Source organism: Balearica regulorum, chromosome 2 (assembly GCF_011004875.1).
Source record: "Balearica regulorum gibbericeps isolate bBalReg1 chromosome 2, bBalReg1.pri, whole genome shotgun sequence".
NCBI classification, from domain to species: Eukaryota; Metazoa; Chordata; class Aves; order Gruiformes; family Gruidae; genus Balearica; species Balearica regulorum.
Genome location: NC_046185.1, coordinates 124,610,902 through 124,628,737, shown reverse-complemented (window position 1 = coordinate 124,628,737; position 17,836 = coordinate 124,610,902). Strand labels below are relative to the sequence as shown.

General features: G+C 38.9%; 1 protein-coding gene across 4 annotated transcripts in view; it reads left to right on the top strand.

Annotated features, from left to right (window-relative positions):
* Window positions 1-17,836, top strand: part of CMC1 (C-X9-C motif containing 1) — a 42,645-nt gene extending 24,809 nt beyond the window's left edge. For all 4 annotated transcript variants that reach the window (XM_075745753.1, XM_075745750.1, XM_075745751.1 and 1 more), the window contains 2 exons: window positions 16,092-16,182; window positions 17,574-17,836. In XM_075745753.1, the coding sequence (XP_075601868.1) occupies window positions 16,092-16,182; window positions 17,574-17,688 (206 nt within the window). In that variant the 3' untranslated portion in view covers window positions 17,689-17,836. The remainder of the gene's footprint in view (window positions 1-16,091; window positions 16,183-17,573) is intronic.

Genomic DNA, 17,836 nt, shown 5'->3' with positions numbered 1-17,836 from the left:
ACAGGGAGAATAGTGCTTTCAGGTTGAAGAAAATTGTATCTAGTAAACAAGAGTGACCACAGTCTGCAAATTCAAATATTATACTTTGTTGCCCATTACATTCTTTTCTGCCTTTGGGGTGGTAATTTTCTACAGTGAATCTGACAGCCCAGTCAAAATAATTCATAAGGCCAACGATGAAAGTACTCTCTATTTTTTCTGGTGTAAATAATCTTTGTCATTCCTCATCTGTCCTGATTTCTTCCTCTTGTTTCTTTGCTTTGTGTTTTCTGAGTGGACTTTTTTTTTTAATGCTCCTTCTTAATGTATAAACCCTCCAACTTAGTGTGATTTCTCTTCGTTGTTGAAGCAGCCTAACAAAAGTATAGTCTAAACATTGCTGAAGAAATTGAGCTCCTAAATATGGAAAACCCATGTGTTACAGGTTTTGCACAAGCATTAATATGTCAATGATACCCATCCTAGGTATGACTATAGAATAGTAATCTGCAGAACGTGGTGCCTGGTTTGTGTGTCATCCCATTTCCTACTCCGACAATGCACCTTGCACAGAGTTTGGGTGTACAGAAAAAATCCCTTCTCTGTCTTCTCAGATAGCAGAGCACCTCAGTGAGGGAGACATTTGAAAGCAAAAGTCAACGTGGCTGAAGAAACACAGCCTGCTGACTGTGACCAGTACAACAGGGCAAGCGCGTAAATTGTCAGGGATTCAAATGGGCATATTGCTTCTGCCTGCTGGGAAGTTCAGGATAAAATTCTGCCAGGACATAAGGTTTACATTCTCATATTATTTTAAGACACTGTTCTGCATTATTACCGTAACGTAGGCTTCAACATGTATCTAGGTAATGAACAGAAAGTTACCACTCCTTTCCATGGAATATGGAAAAGAGCAATCTAAAAGAATGTGTACTGATTGGGGTTATATAACCAAGGATTTAATTACTCATTAATTAGTAATTAACTAATTAGTCTTTAACAGACTACTAACCTCAGGAGCTCAGAGCTTCTGTGGTGTCTTCAGTGACTTCTGTCCTATGTCCTACATTTAACATACTTTATATTATCTACATCTCATGATGCTTCATTACTGTAGAGTAATAGTACTAACAGTTCTTCAGCTTTCTCTTTGTAATAGAGGTGTCCTCATCTCATGCTTTTGAAAACTATTCCTGATTTAACTAGTTGGAAAATAAAAAGCATATACGTGTATATGTGATGGAATTTTTTTTATTCTATACATTTAAAGCAGCTTGAGAAAGTTTTAATTCCTTTGTCGGGAGTAAGAATGGTGTGGAAAAGAATCCTCTTGCTTCAGCAAGTCTATTGTGTTGAGCATATCATCTTGATGTGCTTCATCTGTTGACTAACTACAAAACTTCAGCAGTTTTAAAACAATATTGTTTGGGGAATCTGTCGTCTTCACTCTGCCATCAAATAAATGTAAATGCTAGTTACTGACTGTGCATAAACTTTTGAGAAATATTGATTGTTGGGCAGAGAATGCTTAGGTAAATTACAACCCCCAAAAATAGTTTTTGTACTTCTGTAGAGAAAGATATTTAACTGAGTTGGCAACTTTTCGTTTACTTGGATTGTCCGAACAGACTAGTAATTCAGAGTAATAGTTCTGGTCTCATTTTTTTCTCTTCTGCTCTTGCCATTTAAATACCAATTCAGGAAAATATAGCATGTGAATTACTTTTTTGGGGTTTTTTTTGGCCTAAGTTAAATATGCTAGTTCCATTCTCTTCTAGATAACTATTTAAGTATTCAAATATGCCTTTATGTACCTGAATTTAATTAGTATCTCATTACTGCTATTGTTAATGAAAGGTAGGATTCCATGTTGGATTTTTAAATGCATCACTGTCTCTGTGGAAAACTGCTGCATTGGCATGACTACAGAATGAAGTTCTCTTCTAAATGATAACTAGTTGAGCTTAGGAAACCGATACAACATTTCACAGACAATTCTATTAGTGCAACCTAATTCTGATCTCCTGGTCTCACCCGAGGCTTGCAGTTCATCAAAGTATTTTCACTCTGAGGCATAAGCAGTGGTCTCAGTGCAGTGCTGTTGTTCCAGACCCAATGTTGCTTATATTCATTGCCCTAGCGTTTGAGTTGCAATGCCCTGAAAGCTAATTCTCCTCTAATGAGGAGAAAAAAAATCGCCTCTGAGTGTGTTAAAAGTACTTAAACTTAATTTGGTATTTGCATTACCATATTTCAGGTCCACCTAGATGCGTTTCCCATAAAGGGTAAAATGTAGCAGTGACTATAATTGGTTTATGTGAAGCAGGTGGAATTCACTAGTTTCTAATGTAATGTAGTCAATGTATTAAGTTTGATTACAAGCTTTAGGTTTTACCACATGCTGTGGGCATCCACATAAAGAGATATGGTAGTAATCAGTGTTTTGTGTGTCCAAACTCTAACTGATTGTACAGTAAATTATTACTGGGGCAAGTTTTGTACTAACAGTTCTCCAGTGCTCAAGTCTTTAAGCCTTGGCTGAACTTGTGGCAAAAATTCAGAATGATCACTTAAAGCTTGTTATATTTCAAGCAATTAGAGGGGATGAATCTGAATAAGAAACGATGTCTAGCCCTCCTCTCTTCAAAGCCCTAGTGGGGCAACAGTTACTTCATACTGTTCTGCACTGTTGGGAGAGGAGACCCCTGTGAGTGGAGCACTAGCCTTGGAGGCTTGTGTCAGCTCCCTGAACTCCTCCTTAATGATTTTTTCTTAAGTCATGTGGGATGTGAGACATTTCATCCCAGCTCTAGTCATCTGGAAGTTATGTCTAGTCTAAACCAGTCATCCTGTTTAAATCTCTTAGGAGGGACCTAACTGCATTCTGGAAGACCCTTGCTCTTGCTCGCTCTGTCTCTGTTTTGTGCCAAGGCAACAAGGAAGGCAAGGTATTTCCAGAATCGGCTTTAAGTGAGAGATGTAAATTTCATGTGGCTAACATTAGGTAAAATGAATGGTAGTCATTTTTAGTCTCTGTTCACACATGTAAATGAGGATAAGACCATATATGAAGGAGAACTATCATGGTCAATGTGTATGTGGTATTGCATTAGTATGCATAAACCAAGGATGGCTATGCTATGAGCTTTTGTTAGGGTATTTGATCTCCTGCAGAAGCCATGTAGAAACCCTTGGGCTTTGCGAGCATTTGCTAAGGATTGCTTTGAGCTGTTTTTTTCCTCCCTATCTCAGGTTGCTTCCACATTGCTTGGGAGTCCAATTGATTTGTTAGTGCCTCCTCTACCAACATGAATATATCTGCAGGTTCCATGCAGATGTGGACTGGCAGGATAGTAAGTGCCTTTCAGCTCCCACCAAGGTTTGGTGGAAAGTAGGGGAAAAGCAGTTGGTGCCTGCTACTTCATTACAAACAAGGCTCAGCTGGACACAGGAGTTACCAATTTTAAAATTTGAGGAGAATACCTGGAATCAAATGAAACTTTTTGACTTTTATGGCCCCAATTATTTTCCATTTTTTTTCTTTCTTTCTCCACTAGCAGCAGTCCCAGACTCTAGTTGAAGACTGAAGAATAAATGAAGCTATTTTCCAGAACTGGGGTAATTTGACTTCTTACTTCCTGTTTCACCACTTCTTTCTTTTTGTCCCCAAATACTTATGATATATAATGCTGAACTCATAGTATGTAGGGGGAAACAGATAAACAATTCCAACAGTATAAACTTAAATTCATAAATCTGAGACTTGCAACCAGCCTGCTGTGCAAAAGAACAGATGCCATGCAATAAATTAATACTAAGCTGAATAATAAACAAGATGTATTGTTAAAGGTCTTCAATGCAAAGAAAGTGATTTCAGACTTTCATATGCTTGTTTTCTGTCTTTAAGTGAGACCCTTGCATGTGGTTTCTTTATTGTTCTCTTTTGCACACGTTTGAGCTTTGTTGGGTTGAGAACTCAGTCTCTGGTTGGGCAGTGGTGATTAACTTACACTAAATAGGCAGCAGTAAAGTGATTTGAGAATGAAAAGGATTCATTTCTTTTAAATGAGGGGAGAAAAAACAAGGTTGAAGGAAATAGTTTACATAATCTGTAAACTAGTTAAGGAGCTGAATATTTATGCAGGTTGAAATTGAAGCTTAGTTGCCCTCTAGGGGTTTTACATTAATACAGCATATGCTAGCTTTTGGGTGGGTTTTTTTCTTTCTTTCAGAATAAAGGTGAGAGAAGTCTTTGGAAAAACTTACATACTGACAAATCTGTAGTGGTGGAGGCATGTGTACATCTGCATTCAGTGAGTGAAGCTCATTTACTTCAGAACCCGGAAAATGGGGGAAAGATATTTTTAGCCAGATTATGTCCTTGTAATGGCAGTGTACCAGTGGAGAAGGTACTCGCAGTCATCCAGTCATAGCACTGAGAGGTCCCAACCAGGAAAGATCCTTACATAGAAGTTGGCATACACCGCAAAGAGCTTTCGGTCCTAAGTAGACGCAGAAGACAAAAGGTTACACAGGGATGTAATGGTGCTGCTGAGGCAGCCACAGTAATGGCAGCATTAAGACCCTCAGTCAGTTTCTGCTTGTGTGCTAGCCACTGAATGCTGCTTTGGATTCTTCGTGTCCTCTGCTGCCACTGGCTAACGCGCAGGGGTCTTCTGTCACATCTTGCCTTACAGCAGCCTGAGCCCTGGTTATGGATCCTGTGACTGAACTTGTTAGAAACGAACTTTGTCTCCTTCTTTAGAAAGCAGTTGACAAAAAGAGAGTAGTTCTTATTTGTTTGGGTAGCATATGCTATTTCATAGCAAGTATCCTCATGCCATGGGAAGAAGTGTGACTAAAATGGCTTCTAAACTAAAGCCGCATATATATTTCTCCTCATCTAAACTTTTAATGTCTCCTTTGCCAATGGCTTTGTAGCAGATGCATTGCTATTATTTGTTTGAAGAGTTGCTAAATACATTCTTTAAAGTGTGGTTGTTTTTCTAAATATGGAAACCACATTTATGTGATTATTTTTGCGGTTTCTTTCGTAACACTGTTGAGACTGTATTACTCTAAAATCTTTTTGCATTGGAAACAAATACTTGGAGCAGGCAGAACAGATGCAATTAAGCAAGCACCCACCTCTTGCCAAACTTGAGTACATGTGTGCATACAGCTTGAGGAACACAGTGTAGTTGACTGTCAGAAGTTAGAGCACTGTCCCTGAGGCTTCATTATACCAAACTAAGTCTGGATTTGTGCCAGTAAAGTCTATGGTGTTATACAGATTTTTATGCCATTTACCCATTAAGCTTTACACTGAAGAATAGCTCTTTTATGAGGGACTTCATTGCTGACAAAGAGTTCCTGGTGTATTTTGTTTTGCTTTGTAGATTTGTCAAAGGCTTGTTTGTAAATCCTCTGTCTGCAAGTATTTTGTTTTACTGTCTTCAAAATTATAACCTTTGTTATGGAGAAATAGCATCATTTCTTAATTTCTCTATAGAAACAGGTCTGTTATTAAAACCACTTATACATGTATAATGTTTTGGCCTGGTAGTGTTTAGTTCCGGCAGCCAGTAGTATCACAGAAGCATCTGCTTGGTTGTATCTGCTGTATGTTTGGGCATGACATCATGGCTTCAGCCTGGTGCTTCCTTCTCAAAACCAATGACTTTATCAGCAGAGCTCTGTCATCAGTTCTGCCTTCTGCTCTCTGATGCTTGACATCCATGCCCAGTCTGCCTGGGCAGTAAATGGTTCCTGGAAGCTGTACGTTGGATGAAAAGACATGGTAGGTTAGAGGGGAGGGTGAGTTGGTTGTTTTTAGGACTTTTTTTTTTTTTTTTTCCCCTCCCTTCCGTGATCCGTTTCCCTCTGTGGATAGAAGTACCTGACCTGATAGCAATCTTTACACAAGGTTTTGGTCCAGAACAGAACTGCTCTGTAAGTAAGGTTGTAATAAGCTGCTGGTCTTGCATTGTTCTGAATAGCCTTGGCCTCATCTGTTCAGTTTAATGTCTCTGAAAAGTTTCAAGAAAACGTGTATTACTAGTTTGGGGAGAGTGTGTGGTGTGGGGGAGTTCCTGATCAAGGGGAGCATTGTAATCGTCCTGTTCCTGCGGCGCAGCATGCAGTGCTCACAGCTTACAGAGAGTTTGCCAGGACCCAAACAAAATACTGAGTTGTAGTGCTTTTATCATTTGAAAAAGGTTTTGTGCAACAGTTTCAAAGTTACAGGAAGAGTATGGTGGCTGCATTATTTGCTGTCTGGTATTCAGTCCTTTTTAGGTACCCAGTTATCACAGTCATATATTTAAAACAATTTACAGAAGATGGAAGATAAATGTTATGCAGTTACTACCAAGTTTCCAAATCTTGCTAAGCTTTGGTAGTGTGCTTTCTTGTCACATTGTTAAAACTAATCTCTTCAAAATCATGAAATGAATGGGGAAGCCTGAAATTCTGACTGCCTACATAGTCAATGTATCACACCGTGGCCACCATTGCAAAGGTTCAAGTTACTCTTCAGTATACGGGTCAGAATATAGACATAGCACAATTTTTTTTCCCCTGAAAAATTGCGCTTCTAGTTCTGTCGTCCTTGCAAACACTGAATAGTACCTCATTCAGCAGGAATTCTTCTCACACCTCCACACCAGCATACACTGAAGGCTGGTAATTTTTGAAAAAAGAGAGAGGCTGAACATACACTGCCAACTAAGGTAAGTATGTGGTAGCTTGTTACGGAGATGTTGGAATGATGGTTGGGAAGGAATATAGGATGAATTATGACCTGTAAGGGAAAGTCACTTCCTCATTTAAAAGATCATAAGCGTATTAATCTTTAATATTTTATCCTTGTTGGAGTGCCCAGGTGGCCTGAAATTTTGACCCTATTCTGTATGCTCCATCCCACCCCCACCCTCCAGCTGGAACCCTGAAATCAGTTTCACTTGTGCTTAGAGGATATTTTGTTTCATTCAGAGGAGGGAATACTACTTCTAAAAATAATAATAATAATAGTTAAAAAAAATTTCTATACTGGAACTTTGAGTTAAAAATCACAGTTTCGGAAATGGAACTGAGGGAGGGAAAATATCCCCGAAGCAGCACGCTGTAAATTAGAGCTGGTGTCATGGTGGAATAGCTGTGTAATTGCCTCTTCAAGAGTTACATAAATCCTGCTCTATCTCCACCGTGTGGCAGAAGGACATTACTGCTATTTCTGCCACTCGGTGAATCTCTGTCTTTTATAAATAGAATTATTTTTTTAAACTTTGGAGTTCAGCTAAGGAGTCAGTCACTGTGGGACAGAGGGAGGGGAATGTTGTTTCTTTTAATCATCTGTTATGCTAACTTCTCAGTTATCCCTGAGTGGCTCAGCAGCTCCCAAAGGAGGAGGGAGGATAAGCAGCGGCAAGGCTACTCTGCGCAGCTCAAGTTGGATGCACTTGTTTATATAGAAGCAGGCAGTGACAGACAGTAGCCATGGGGGAACTTGCATTTGTTCCAGTTCTGCCTCTTCCAGCGCCTGGTATGGTAACGCTTGATGTCAGGGATACTTACTGCAGGGTGGGAGGAAAATTAGATCAAGTCAGTCTTAAAGGAAGCAGTTGTTGAAAAACAGTGCAGTTTAACTAGGTAGCTGTGCTTGCTGAGTGTGCTTTCCCTGAAACTTTATGTAGAAGGCAGTGCTTGTACTTGACAGGGACATTCCTAAAGCAACTACCTTTAGTAGGCAAATCATGATTTACCCAAGTAAACTGTTTCACGGCAATGTGTTTACTTTGCTTAAAAGTTTTTGGTTTGGTTTTTTTTTGGGTAATTTCAGTGGGAAGTAAAGGAGGTGTGCTTTTCTCTGACAAATCTGCCGGAATAGCCCAGCAGCTTGTCATCTTTGAGCACTTAAATCTGCCTTGCCTGGCAAAGTACAGTCACTGCAGAGCGTTATACATCTTAGTTAGGCCCTTGTTATTTCTCCTCTGTCTTCTGAGGACATAACCCTCTTCTTTGTACTGCTGTGCTCTGGGTGTCCTGCTTAGTCAGAGGCGGGAGGACTTGTCTCTGCTCTTGAAGAGCTGGCTTGCTGGAACTTGCTCCGTAAATGTGACAATGTACTATATTTCTGTGTGTTTGGGGCGAAATACACACCCATACAAAAAATGCTGACAAATATGGAAATCCAGGATGTGAGATCAAATCAGGTCAAGCTTGTGCCCACTACGCTACAGCTAATAGTCATTTTGGTCAGATCTCATGTGTGCAGGACTGATACAGAAAGGTAGAATGAGGAGAGCTGACCTGTCCTTGTCCAAGCGGCAAAACTAAGAACTGCTGAAAATACCATGAGGTTGCATGTATGCATTTTTTCAGAACTCTGTTTTTTAACTCTAAGTACTTTAATCTGGTGTGGTTTTGTTAACAGTTTGAAGTATTTGTCTATTTTTTGTTAGTTATGCTGATTGGGTTGGTTTGAATTATTGTGTTTGGCTGGCTTCCTCAGTTTTGTTTTGTTTTTTTTAAACAAAACAATTTTTCTCTTTCTTAAACTTGCTTCTTTTCAGTTTCATTCACTGTCTCTTAGTGCTCATTATGAAATTAGGAAGAAAAGGTCCAACAATCTGCTGTGTACAAGTGTGGGTTAATTGGGACAGACAGATGTACTTCCCTGCTGTTGCTTGGGGTTTCTGGACATACCTCTGACAAACATCCACAATTCTCAGTCCGAATGGGAGCAAATTTTAGACTGCAGAGCATGTATAATGGAGTCTGGTGAGAGGGGTTCCTCTGCATCATATGGGAATGGGACTATGTCTTCATTGTTCATGGCTTTCTTGGATTTATTTGTCTTTCTGTGATGCTAGTTTCTTAAAATCCTCTTCCCTCCCTGCCCCAAAATTTGGTCTTTAATGATTGTTGGGTTTGAAAACAACAGAAACCCTGTTAATATTTCTGTAATCCAAAGTAGATCAACAGCTGAGCAATGACTTCTGTTTTGAATTAAGTGATGTTGGAGAATCCCTACATGCCTTACATATGTGTTTGGTGTGGTATTGTGGTCTCTAAAAAACCCTAACAAACGCAAATGAAAAAAACAGTATTTTTTTCATAACTTTTGAACCAGAAAGTTTAAATAAGCCATTTATTTCCTATATTCATTTGAAAAGCCCCTTTTAAGCTTTAATTGCAGAAAAGAAATGCTTTTGCCAGGTGTGAGCAGTTGACCAAAACCAGAAACTTGTAATATCTATGCATTTAAGAGATGAAAACTTTGAAGACTGTTGCTTCTAAGTGAAGGTAGATGGTATTTACGAAGAAAGTAATTGGATTGTTCTGGAAAAAAACCCAAACCACCCAAAACCAACCCAACAAAACCCAACCCCTCAACCCTGAAACGTTTTTGATCTGTGCAGAGTGCCTTTCTTCTCTACTGCTTTTGCCTATTCTACATCCAGCCAAGGGATACGTTGAGGCCAATTAATTTTTGCAGCAGGATTTTAAAAACTTACTAATGAAAAAGGCATCCATGGTACCACACAAATAACCACAATTGTAATAGTTGGGGGCAGATAGATGTTGAAGGAATTAAGGCTAGCTTATGCCTTTCTGATACTGGGGTCCTTTTTCCCCCCCTTCCTTCCTTCCTTTTGTCTTGGAGGCTTGTCGGTTTAGACCTACTGTGCAAGCGATGGTAAGGGTTTTGAAAGGCACGTGAGAACTTTATGCATCAAGTTATAAGCCAGGCTTACAGTTGATAGGGCTTAGGAAGAAACTTCACTTTAAAAATATTTTTCCATAATGGAGACTTTCTGGCACCTTTTTCTGAAGGAGCTATTACTGGCTTCTGAGAAGGATGGTATGCTGGACAACTGGGTCCTTTGATTCATTATGTTATTTTTTTCATCTCTAACTGTAAATGTCCCTTAATGCAAAGTCTTCAGACTTATTTCTAGGATACTGATAACACGTATTCTTTACCCCAAGGCAATGTGCTTAGAGAAACAGTTTCTAGTTTTTTAGGAAATATTCTTCCTCTGCAGATTGCAGTTGTGCTATCTGCCTTCCTGATGATTCTCTCCTGCTCTACGTTGAATTGTGAGACGAGTTACTTTTCAGCACTTCATACTGGAGTGCAAGAGATGCTGTAGTCTACTGGAGGATCCTCTGTTTGCATTGTATACTTTAAGAGAAAGCTGGTTTTCTGTGCTGAGAGTGCCCTGGAAAAGATTGGGCAGGAGGAGAAATCTTTAACACGGTGACTAGCCCCTTCCCTAAAATTCCTGGATTCCTGGAATCGTCTCTCCGCCCCAGTCCTGCATTGTGTGCTAGTACGTATTGATCGTCTGCCCTAGGACAAATAACTCCAGCAGTATGTTGGAGCTGCAAAAGCTGACATGGAGCAGCTTTTTGGGAGGGTAGTGATTGCAGGAAAATGGAAAGTATGTGATTATTTTTATGTTATAGCAAATGATTATTTGTGGAGACAAAGTATTTGATCTGATAACAGAGGTTCACTTGAAAGAGTCAAGGTTATTTTATGTCAATTTTCTCTTTGCCCTATATAAGATGCATTTAATTATTTCATGCTATCTCCCTCTATTCAAATTAATCTGTCTTATATATATTGTTGCTCAAATTAGAATAATTCTTTAATCAGCTGTGTTATGCATGCCATAGTAGACTAGAATAGGAAAGCTACTCCTGGCATACTGACGATGCATGTATTTTATTTGTTATTGTAATTTAAAAGTAAAATCAGAAATACTGATTTCTACTTGACTGGAGAGATGATTTAGTTTGAATATCAGACTGATCTTAATCAGGTGAGAATTAATTGAGTTGGAGGTATTAGATATTCAGTGATGTTAACTGAACCATGATCAATCTATGGAGAAGCTTTCTTTTGTACTGTGTTAGAAATATCAAATAGCTTGTACTCTACAATGTAAAACAATCTTTTCATGTTCATCCTACTACTTCCTCTGGCTCATTAAATGCACCAGTAATCTGTTCTGTGCATACTGAGTAATCTTCAAAGTAACAAGCTAATAAATCACAATTTAGTACTAAATTAAAAGCATAATAACTTTGCCATAAAATGTTGCTAGATAATGTTTTGTATCATTTTAATGTTTTCGTACATGTTGTACAAACATAGATGTTTAAAATCTTGTCCTTGTGTACGTTTTAAAGGGAACTGTTTTCCTCCTCTTCTACCATCGCCCCCCAAATCCCCATTGTTACTTCAGCGTCTTTTCTCCACCCAGTGGTAGAGCTCAAGGAATGACCCACGCATCGGACAAAACCATTTCCTTTTTTGTGTAATGAAAAAAACCTATCCCAGGAATAGAACGTAAGCCTGGTCTGGATCATGATACAAGCTTTTTTTTTTTATTTTAAGAGTGTGATAGCAGTATCATAAGTGTTGAGAAAATATAAATGGTGCGATAACACCTCTGTAGGACTTTCTCTTAAGTAGTAAAATTGTAAAGACTTTAAATAAACTAGAGCCAGACCTGAGAGGATCAATTTATCTTGATAATGGGGAATATTTCATTTATTTTGTGTACAAGAACATCTGCAAAATAGATACGTAATTGTGATTGGTAAAACTGCAGTTCTAATATTATATGAATTGCACAACACTTTGCAGTATGAGTCAATAGGGAAGTGCCATGTATTGTTATAATCTGAATCTGCAAAAAATGAAATTGAGAAATAGGCTTCATGCTACGTACGCTGAAATATACGTACACTGGAAATAGTAATGATGATCCCTTGGCATTGTTACATCGACCACAGGTTCTGTGCAGCTGGTTGTCTAGAGGTAGGTCCCAAACACTTTTTGTTCTTCTCTTGCTTTGTGCATGGAAAGACTTTCAGGTTTGCCCAAAGAAATAATTAAGTATCTAATATTTTTAAATATTTCAAGTAAAAAGAAAATACTTACAACTCCCCTACAAATATCATCTTCTTGCTTTATTAAATCACACACACAAAAAATTTCATTATTTTTACACTTGGGGCAGGGCATTACTTTTTTTCCCATAAAATCTTTGCTTTTTATATATGTAACTATGCCTCCACTTAGACACAGCCTATGGCATGGAGAAGAGCCTGTGGGCCTGACCTATGTCAGATATGTCATGAGCCATAACTGCTGTGGGTGAAAGAAAGGTCCATAATCAGTTTCTGTGGTAACTGGCAGACATCTGCAACTCTGACACGGTTTGGGATCTGTCCTTGTCTGCACATAGAGCATTCCGTGATGGATGTGTGTAGCTGTTCTGGCAAAGCCTCGTCAGGGTTCATTTTATGGAGGGCAAGCTTTTTCCTTCCCTAACAAGGCATTTTCACTCCTCTTGTGTTGTGCTCTGACCCTCATTTTATTTAACTTGTATTTGTAAATATTGAGGATAACCTTTATTATTTGATTGAAGCAATCAAATTTTGATTCTTTCTGTTGTGTTACAGTCTGAACTGAATTTACAGACTGGCTCAAATTTGCATCCAGTTTTGCCGCTGCCTGACGTTCTGTTTTGGTAGCTTGCTGCTTGCAGGGAGAAAGAAAACATTGTATTAGCCCGTGAGCTTGTAAAGTTATGGAAGAGGCATTTGGTAAAGTCGTAACGATTGGATGACACGCAAATTTCTAAAATATCAGTTCTGCTCTGAAAGAGCAATTGTTCTTTGTATCATGTGCAGTATCAGGAAGCAGGTTTGTTTGAGTGTGAGACAGGCTTCCCTCGCGTTCTGATTGCCACTCCTTGCTGCTAAAGTGTTAAACTGCAATGGTTTGTAATCAGATCCGGTGTATCTGCTGCTTTTGTGGTATCTTGCTATGCACCCTGAAGCTTTGGTCTACAATGCAGATACTGCTTGAGGGAGGAATGAGTGGTGATTGTCAAGATTACGGAGATGGAGATTAATTCTTGATTTGAGATTATATCTGGAACTATTGTGCGCTATTTGTGAGATTATTCTCCGTGCCAGTAGTTCTAACACTCTTTGTGCTGCTCAACGTTGAGTTACTTCATTTCATGAGAGAGTTGCAAGCAAGACAGAGCATAATTAAAAACAAACCAACATTCTCCAGACTCCTGTAAGGTTTCTGGTAAACATTTATAACTAAACCTATCTAAGTCCTTATGTGACTGCCAAAGGGATTTTAAAGTGCTAGAAGTAAGAGGAGAGAGGGATCGTCAAGTTTTGTGTGCTTATATGAGGATGTCTAGTATGCTTTAACCTGTTCCTTTTTCCCCTTCTGTTAAGCTACAGCAACATTAAGGGTAGATAGCTGGAAGCAGTTTTATCCCTTTGCAACAGTGCCTGGCCGTGTACTGCAGGCGGGGCCTTCTGAAGCCGGGGAATGCTTGCAATTGCAGTTCAGATTTTGTTCACTGGGACATCACACCTTGAACCAATCAAGACCAGTGAGCTAACAAGTGAGAGGGACCTCCTGTTGTCTTCAGTGGTTTTTTTACTTCACAGCTTCCAGAAGGAATGATTGCTACAAAAAAAACCACCACCACCACAACCCAGCACAGCACTTAAGAAAGCGCCTGTTGAGAGTAGAAATCAAACTGGTCACTAGACAAACCATAAGCTTTCAAAGGCTTCTGAATTTTCCCAGAAAAAGGACATTTTTAGAAATGTGATAATAGGTATGGTTTTTCTGAGATGCTGACGTAGGGACATTCAGTGTAAACAGTCCAGGAAACAAGAGAATAAATGTCAGATTCACCTTTAAAAGCCAAAGAAACATTTTGATAATCTAACAGCACGCTTCTTGTATTGTTCTGAGCTTACACTGATTCATAAACTTTAGCTATTCAGAAGTACCCTCAAAGTTGTGCTTGTGTATTGGGACGATTTTAGATCTAAACTGAAAGACATATCAAACAAGATCTTAGAAACTGAGTATGGCTGTTAATTAGATATCTTTTGAGCAGAGGTTACAGTGTCTTCCCAACTAGCAATTAACTGGTTAATCCCATTTTTTGCATACTTTCATCTGAGACATTGTCAAGAGGCATATGGTGATGTTACCAGGGTGTAACAAAACGTGCTGTCTTGAAGAACATTTTAAGTGTTCATTAATAATGTCTTCAAAGTAGATAAGACGGCAGTTCTTTGCAAAGTTTTGCAAAGATGTATGTAACTTCGGCAGTGTAAGGACACTTAAGACTGCCATCAGCATTTTCAGCAAACAATAATTTTTTTGGTAAATTATTTTATCAAAAGCCTAATTAATATAGCCACGGGCAAGCAGATGAGCCTCACCTAGGGGTTGCTTGCAGCTATTGGATTGCTTTCTCCTTACGGTCTTGTTAGTGATGTCCAGGATACTAGAAGTGGATTTTGTTCCACTGAGGTCTGCGATTGCTTAATGCCCATTTCAGTGGCCGCTATTTATTTCTGTAAATACTACTTATCTGATTGCTGTGGACAAAAAGTGGAAGATTCTGGTATGAGTACATGAAGTGCAAGGTTTTGGACAAAACAGAATAAGAGTGATACACTGAGCATATATATATATATGATACTCAGTGTGCGTCTACTGAATGTATGTAAACATACTCAATGTACATATACACTGAGTATAGATAATGTGATTTACCTTTTGTATGATGTAGCATCATTAAGTTTTGATGTTAGTGGATTAGCTATAGGTTTTCCTAAAGATGTTCAGGAATATAACAGTTTCTGTACGCCCTAGATTTGTTGGCTATTAAATCCCTTCCAGGAAAAGCTCAGAAGAGAAGTGGATGGACCTCTCTGGAAGGGGACAAGTGGATTTGACTTTGTGCTTCACCTGGTTACTGGCTGATCTTGGACAACTGGCTTTCTCTCTCTCTCTCTCTCTCTCTCTCTCTCTCTCTCTCTCTTTCTTTTTCCACCTGTTAAACACAGATGATTACTAACTCAGACCCTTTATAGCAAAACAGTTTGAAATCTCCTGATAGGAATAACAGCTAATTCTTACCTAGTTTACTGTTTAGTGAAACATCTGTACAGGGTGCTGGTAACAATGGGACATAATATTAGTTACTCCAGATAAAACCCATACCCTTAACCATGACTTTGCTTCCCCTCCAGCCTGCAGCGCTGTTTTTTTTTTTTCAGTATCTCACTGACTTGTCTATAAGTCTGGAAACCCTTACGACTTTCACTTCATTGAGCAAGATCATTCCTCTTGGGAGGAGACAGATCATTGTCTCTCCTCCCTTTTATATTCCCTTGTTCTTAAATGCTAGAGATCACAATCTCAGAAATGTGGATGATCATCAGTATTTTTGTGGTCAGCGCTCTTTACCAGCCATTTGGACTTTGCAGAAACTCCATATTGAAGAGCAGCTACGGGCCACTACACAATGCAGGGAAGATACAGAGAAGATAGCAGTCCTTCTTGGAGCACTGTAGTGCCACGGAGTACAACCTGGCACTCCCAGCTGATAAACTGCTGGCTTGCTTCTTGCACTCCCAGGAGGGATTTTTGGAAATGCCAGGGAAGAGCCATGACCTCACAGCTTCTTACTGCCTGTCCCAAGGGAACCTTCACAGGAGGTGATTGCCAGTGACGTTTCTTTGAGACAGTAGTTGCTGTCAACATTACTGCCCTCTTAATTTGTAGATCCAGGTGTACTTCAGTAATTTCAAAAGCTTTCATTGTAGAGAAAACGAACAACCCTGGCTTACGAGATTTTTTCATGCTTCCTTTTGTTTTGCTGTGATAGCCCTGAGTAGTCAGTATGAAAAACAGGCACAAGAAGCATGGATTTGCTGCAAGAATAACTTCAGAAATGTGTTGGTATTAGCAACAGCAGTATGTGTGTGAATGTGTGGTATGATAGGAGGGGAGAATCCCAATTAAAAATTAATCCCAATTAAAATCTTGCTGCTAAATAAGTGACAGAGACCTTAGAAACATTATGAGACTCCAGGCCAACTATGGTGGTAATAATAATAATATAACAATACCTGGTCTGTGACTTTTTTTATATAGAATAGTATACATGTTGGAGGGTTTTGGGTTTTTTTTTTCAATTGTCATTTTTCTAACTTTAATTTAGTTTGTGGTTTTGTTTTCTGTTTTTCCCCAGCATTTACTAAATGCTGTCAAGAAACTGGTCTTCTTATGGTGGTGAAGTGTCGGCAAGAGAACACGGCACTGAAAGATTGTCTGGTTGGCTAGTAAGTCCCTCTTGAGTTTTTGTTGGTTTTTTGTTGCATGCCCTCTACTAATCCAGAAATGAGTAGAAATCTTGAATCTTCTCAAAAGGGTTGTGCAAGGTTAGTGATTTCAATGTATTTTCTGAAAATTGCATCTTTGCTTTAGGGGAAAAAAAAAAAAGTGCTGGTTGGGGTGCTACCTGACAAGATTTTATTTCCTTAATAAAGCTCTCCCATGGCTATAAAGAATCTCTTCTTGATTTAAATGGTGATGGAACTAGATTTTCAGCCCAGACAACATATATCCCTGTATCACTGTGCTGCATTGCGTACATAGGGAATGGGGGTGAGCTGCAGAAGCACCTTCATACTCTCTTAGTGAGACAGGAGAAGTTTGTTCTGATTTTGCTTCCTGAACGGTTTTTAAAGATTTGGTCTTTGTCCTGAAAGTGTCCTGCTGTTGCAGACAGCAATAACAGCAGCAATGGGACATTGTTAGGTATTAGAGAGGTCAATTCGATGTCATGGTGGATTAAAACATCTCTTTTGGAAGTCCTGATTTATCCCCAGTGCCATCAGGCTGAAGTGTTAGATTCTTGAATTTCCCAGGGTGAGGGCTGGGGGTTTGTTGAGTTTGACCGGGAGGGGGAGAAGGGGATTGGTTTGGGTTTTGGTGGAATGTGTGTCCTGCCCTTTTAAAGCAGAGATTAAGATTAAATGTCTTTAAACTAGTGACAGTTATTCTCAGGTTTGGGAATTGATGAAAATACATGTGCAGCCAGGCAGGAGTTCAAGCCTGACTGCAGTGAGAACTTGCTGGAGTTTGTCTATTCCTCCATGCATTAAATTTTGTCTTTTTATAATCAAACAAAACCAGCAGCCAAACCAAATACTACTGAAAAAAAAAGATTAGTGCTGGAGTAATTATACTTAAAATCAGAGTTATGAGACAAAAGAATTGAATTTAGTGATCAAGGACCTACGTGTTTACTGTTAAAAGACATACACTTGAACCTGTTCCCAGTAGTTGCTTGGGTGCATAAACGTAAGTGTCCTCCAGCAGCTTCCCATGCTGAGGAAGCTAACTGCAGATAATAACAAATTATGTAGCTGAACTGAAATACCAAAGGTTTTCCCCTTTTTTACCTTTCCCCTTCGTGGCTTCACTGTAGAGGCTTGCAAAGGACTATGCCTCAAGAAGGAGCAATGTCACGAGAGCACAGACAAACTCAGTGTTTAGAGTTTACAAAGATAACATTAACGCTTATGTGCTTTTTAAAAAAAGGTCTTTTATTATTGAAGGCAGGCAAATTTTCTTTGGGTGTGAAAGGAAGATGAGTTATGAATGTTACTCATGAAATATTTGTTCCATATTCCAAGATGAAAACCAGTATTATGTATTTGTCTTGTAGCTATTCTGATCCATTATTCTATGAAGAGTGCAAAACAGAATATTTGAAGCAAAGAGAAGAATACAGAGCAACTGGAATTAAGAAAAAAAGACAGAAGGTTACTTCAAATGTGTAGTTAAAACTTAAAATGAGCTTTTCAAATTTTATATCCAACTTTCGTTTGCCTTGATTTAAACAGACTTAAATCATCTGTACCCCTCTGTGTGGAACTTAACTGAAATACACAAAATGAATGGAGAATAAAATAATCTCTGACCACAAAA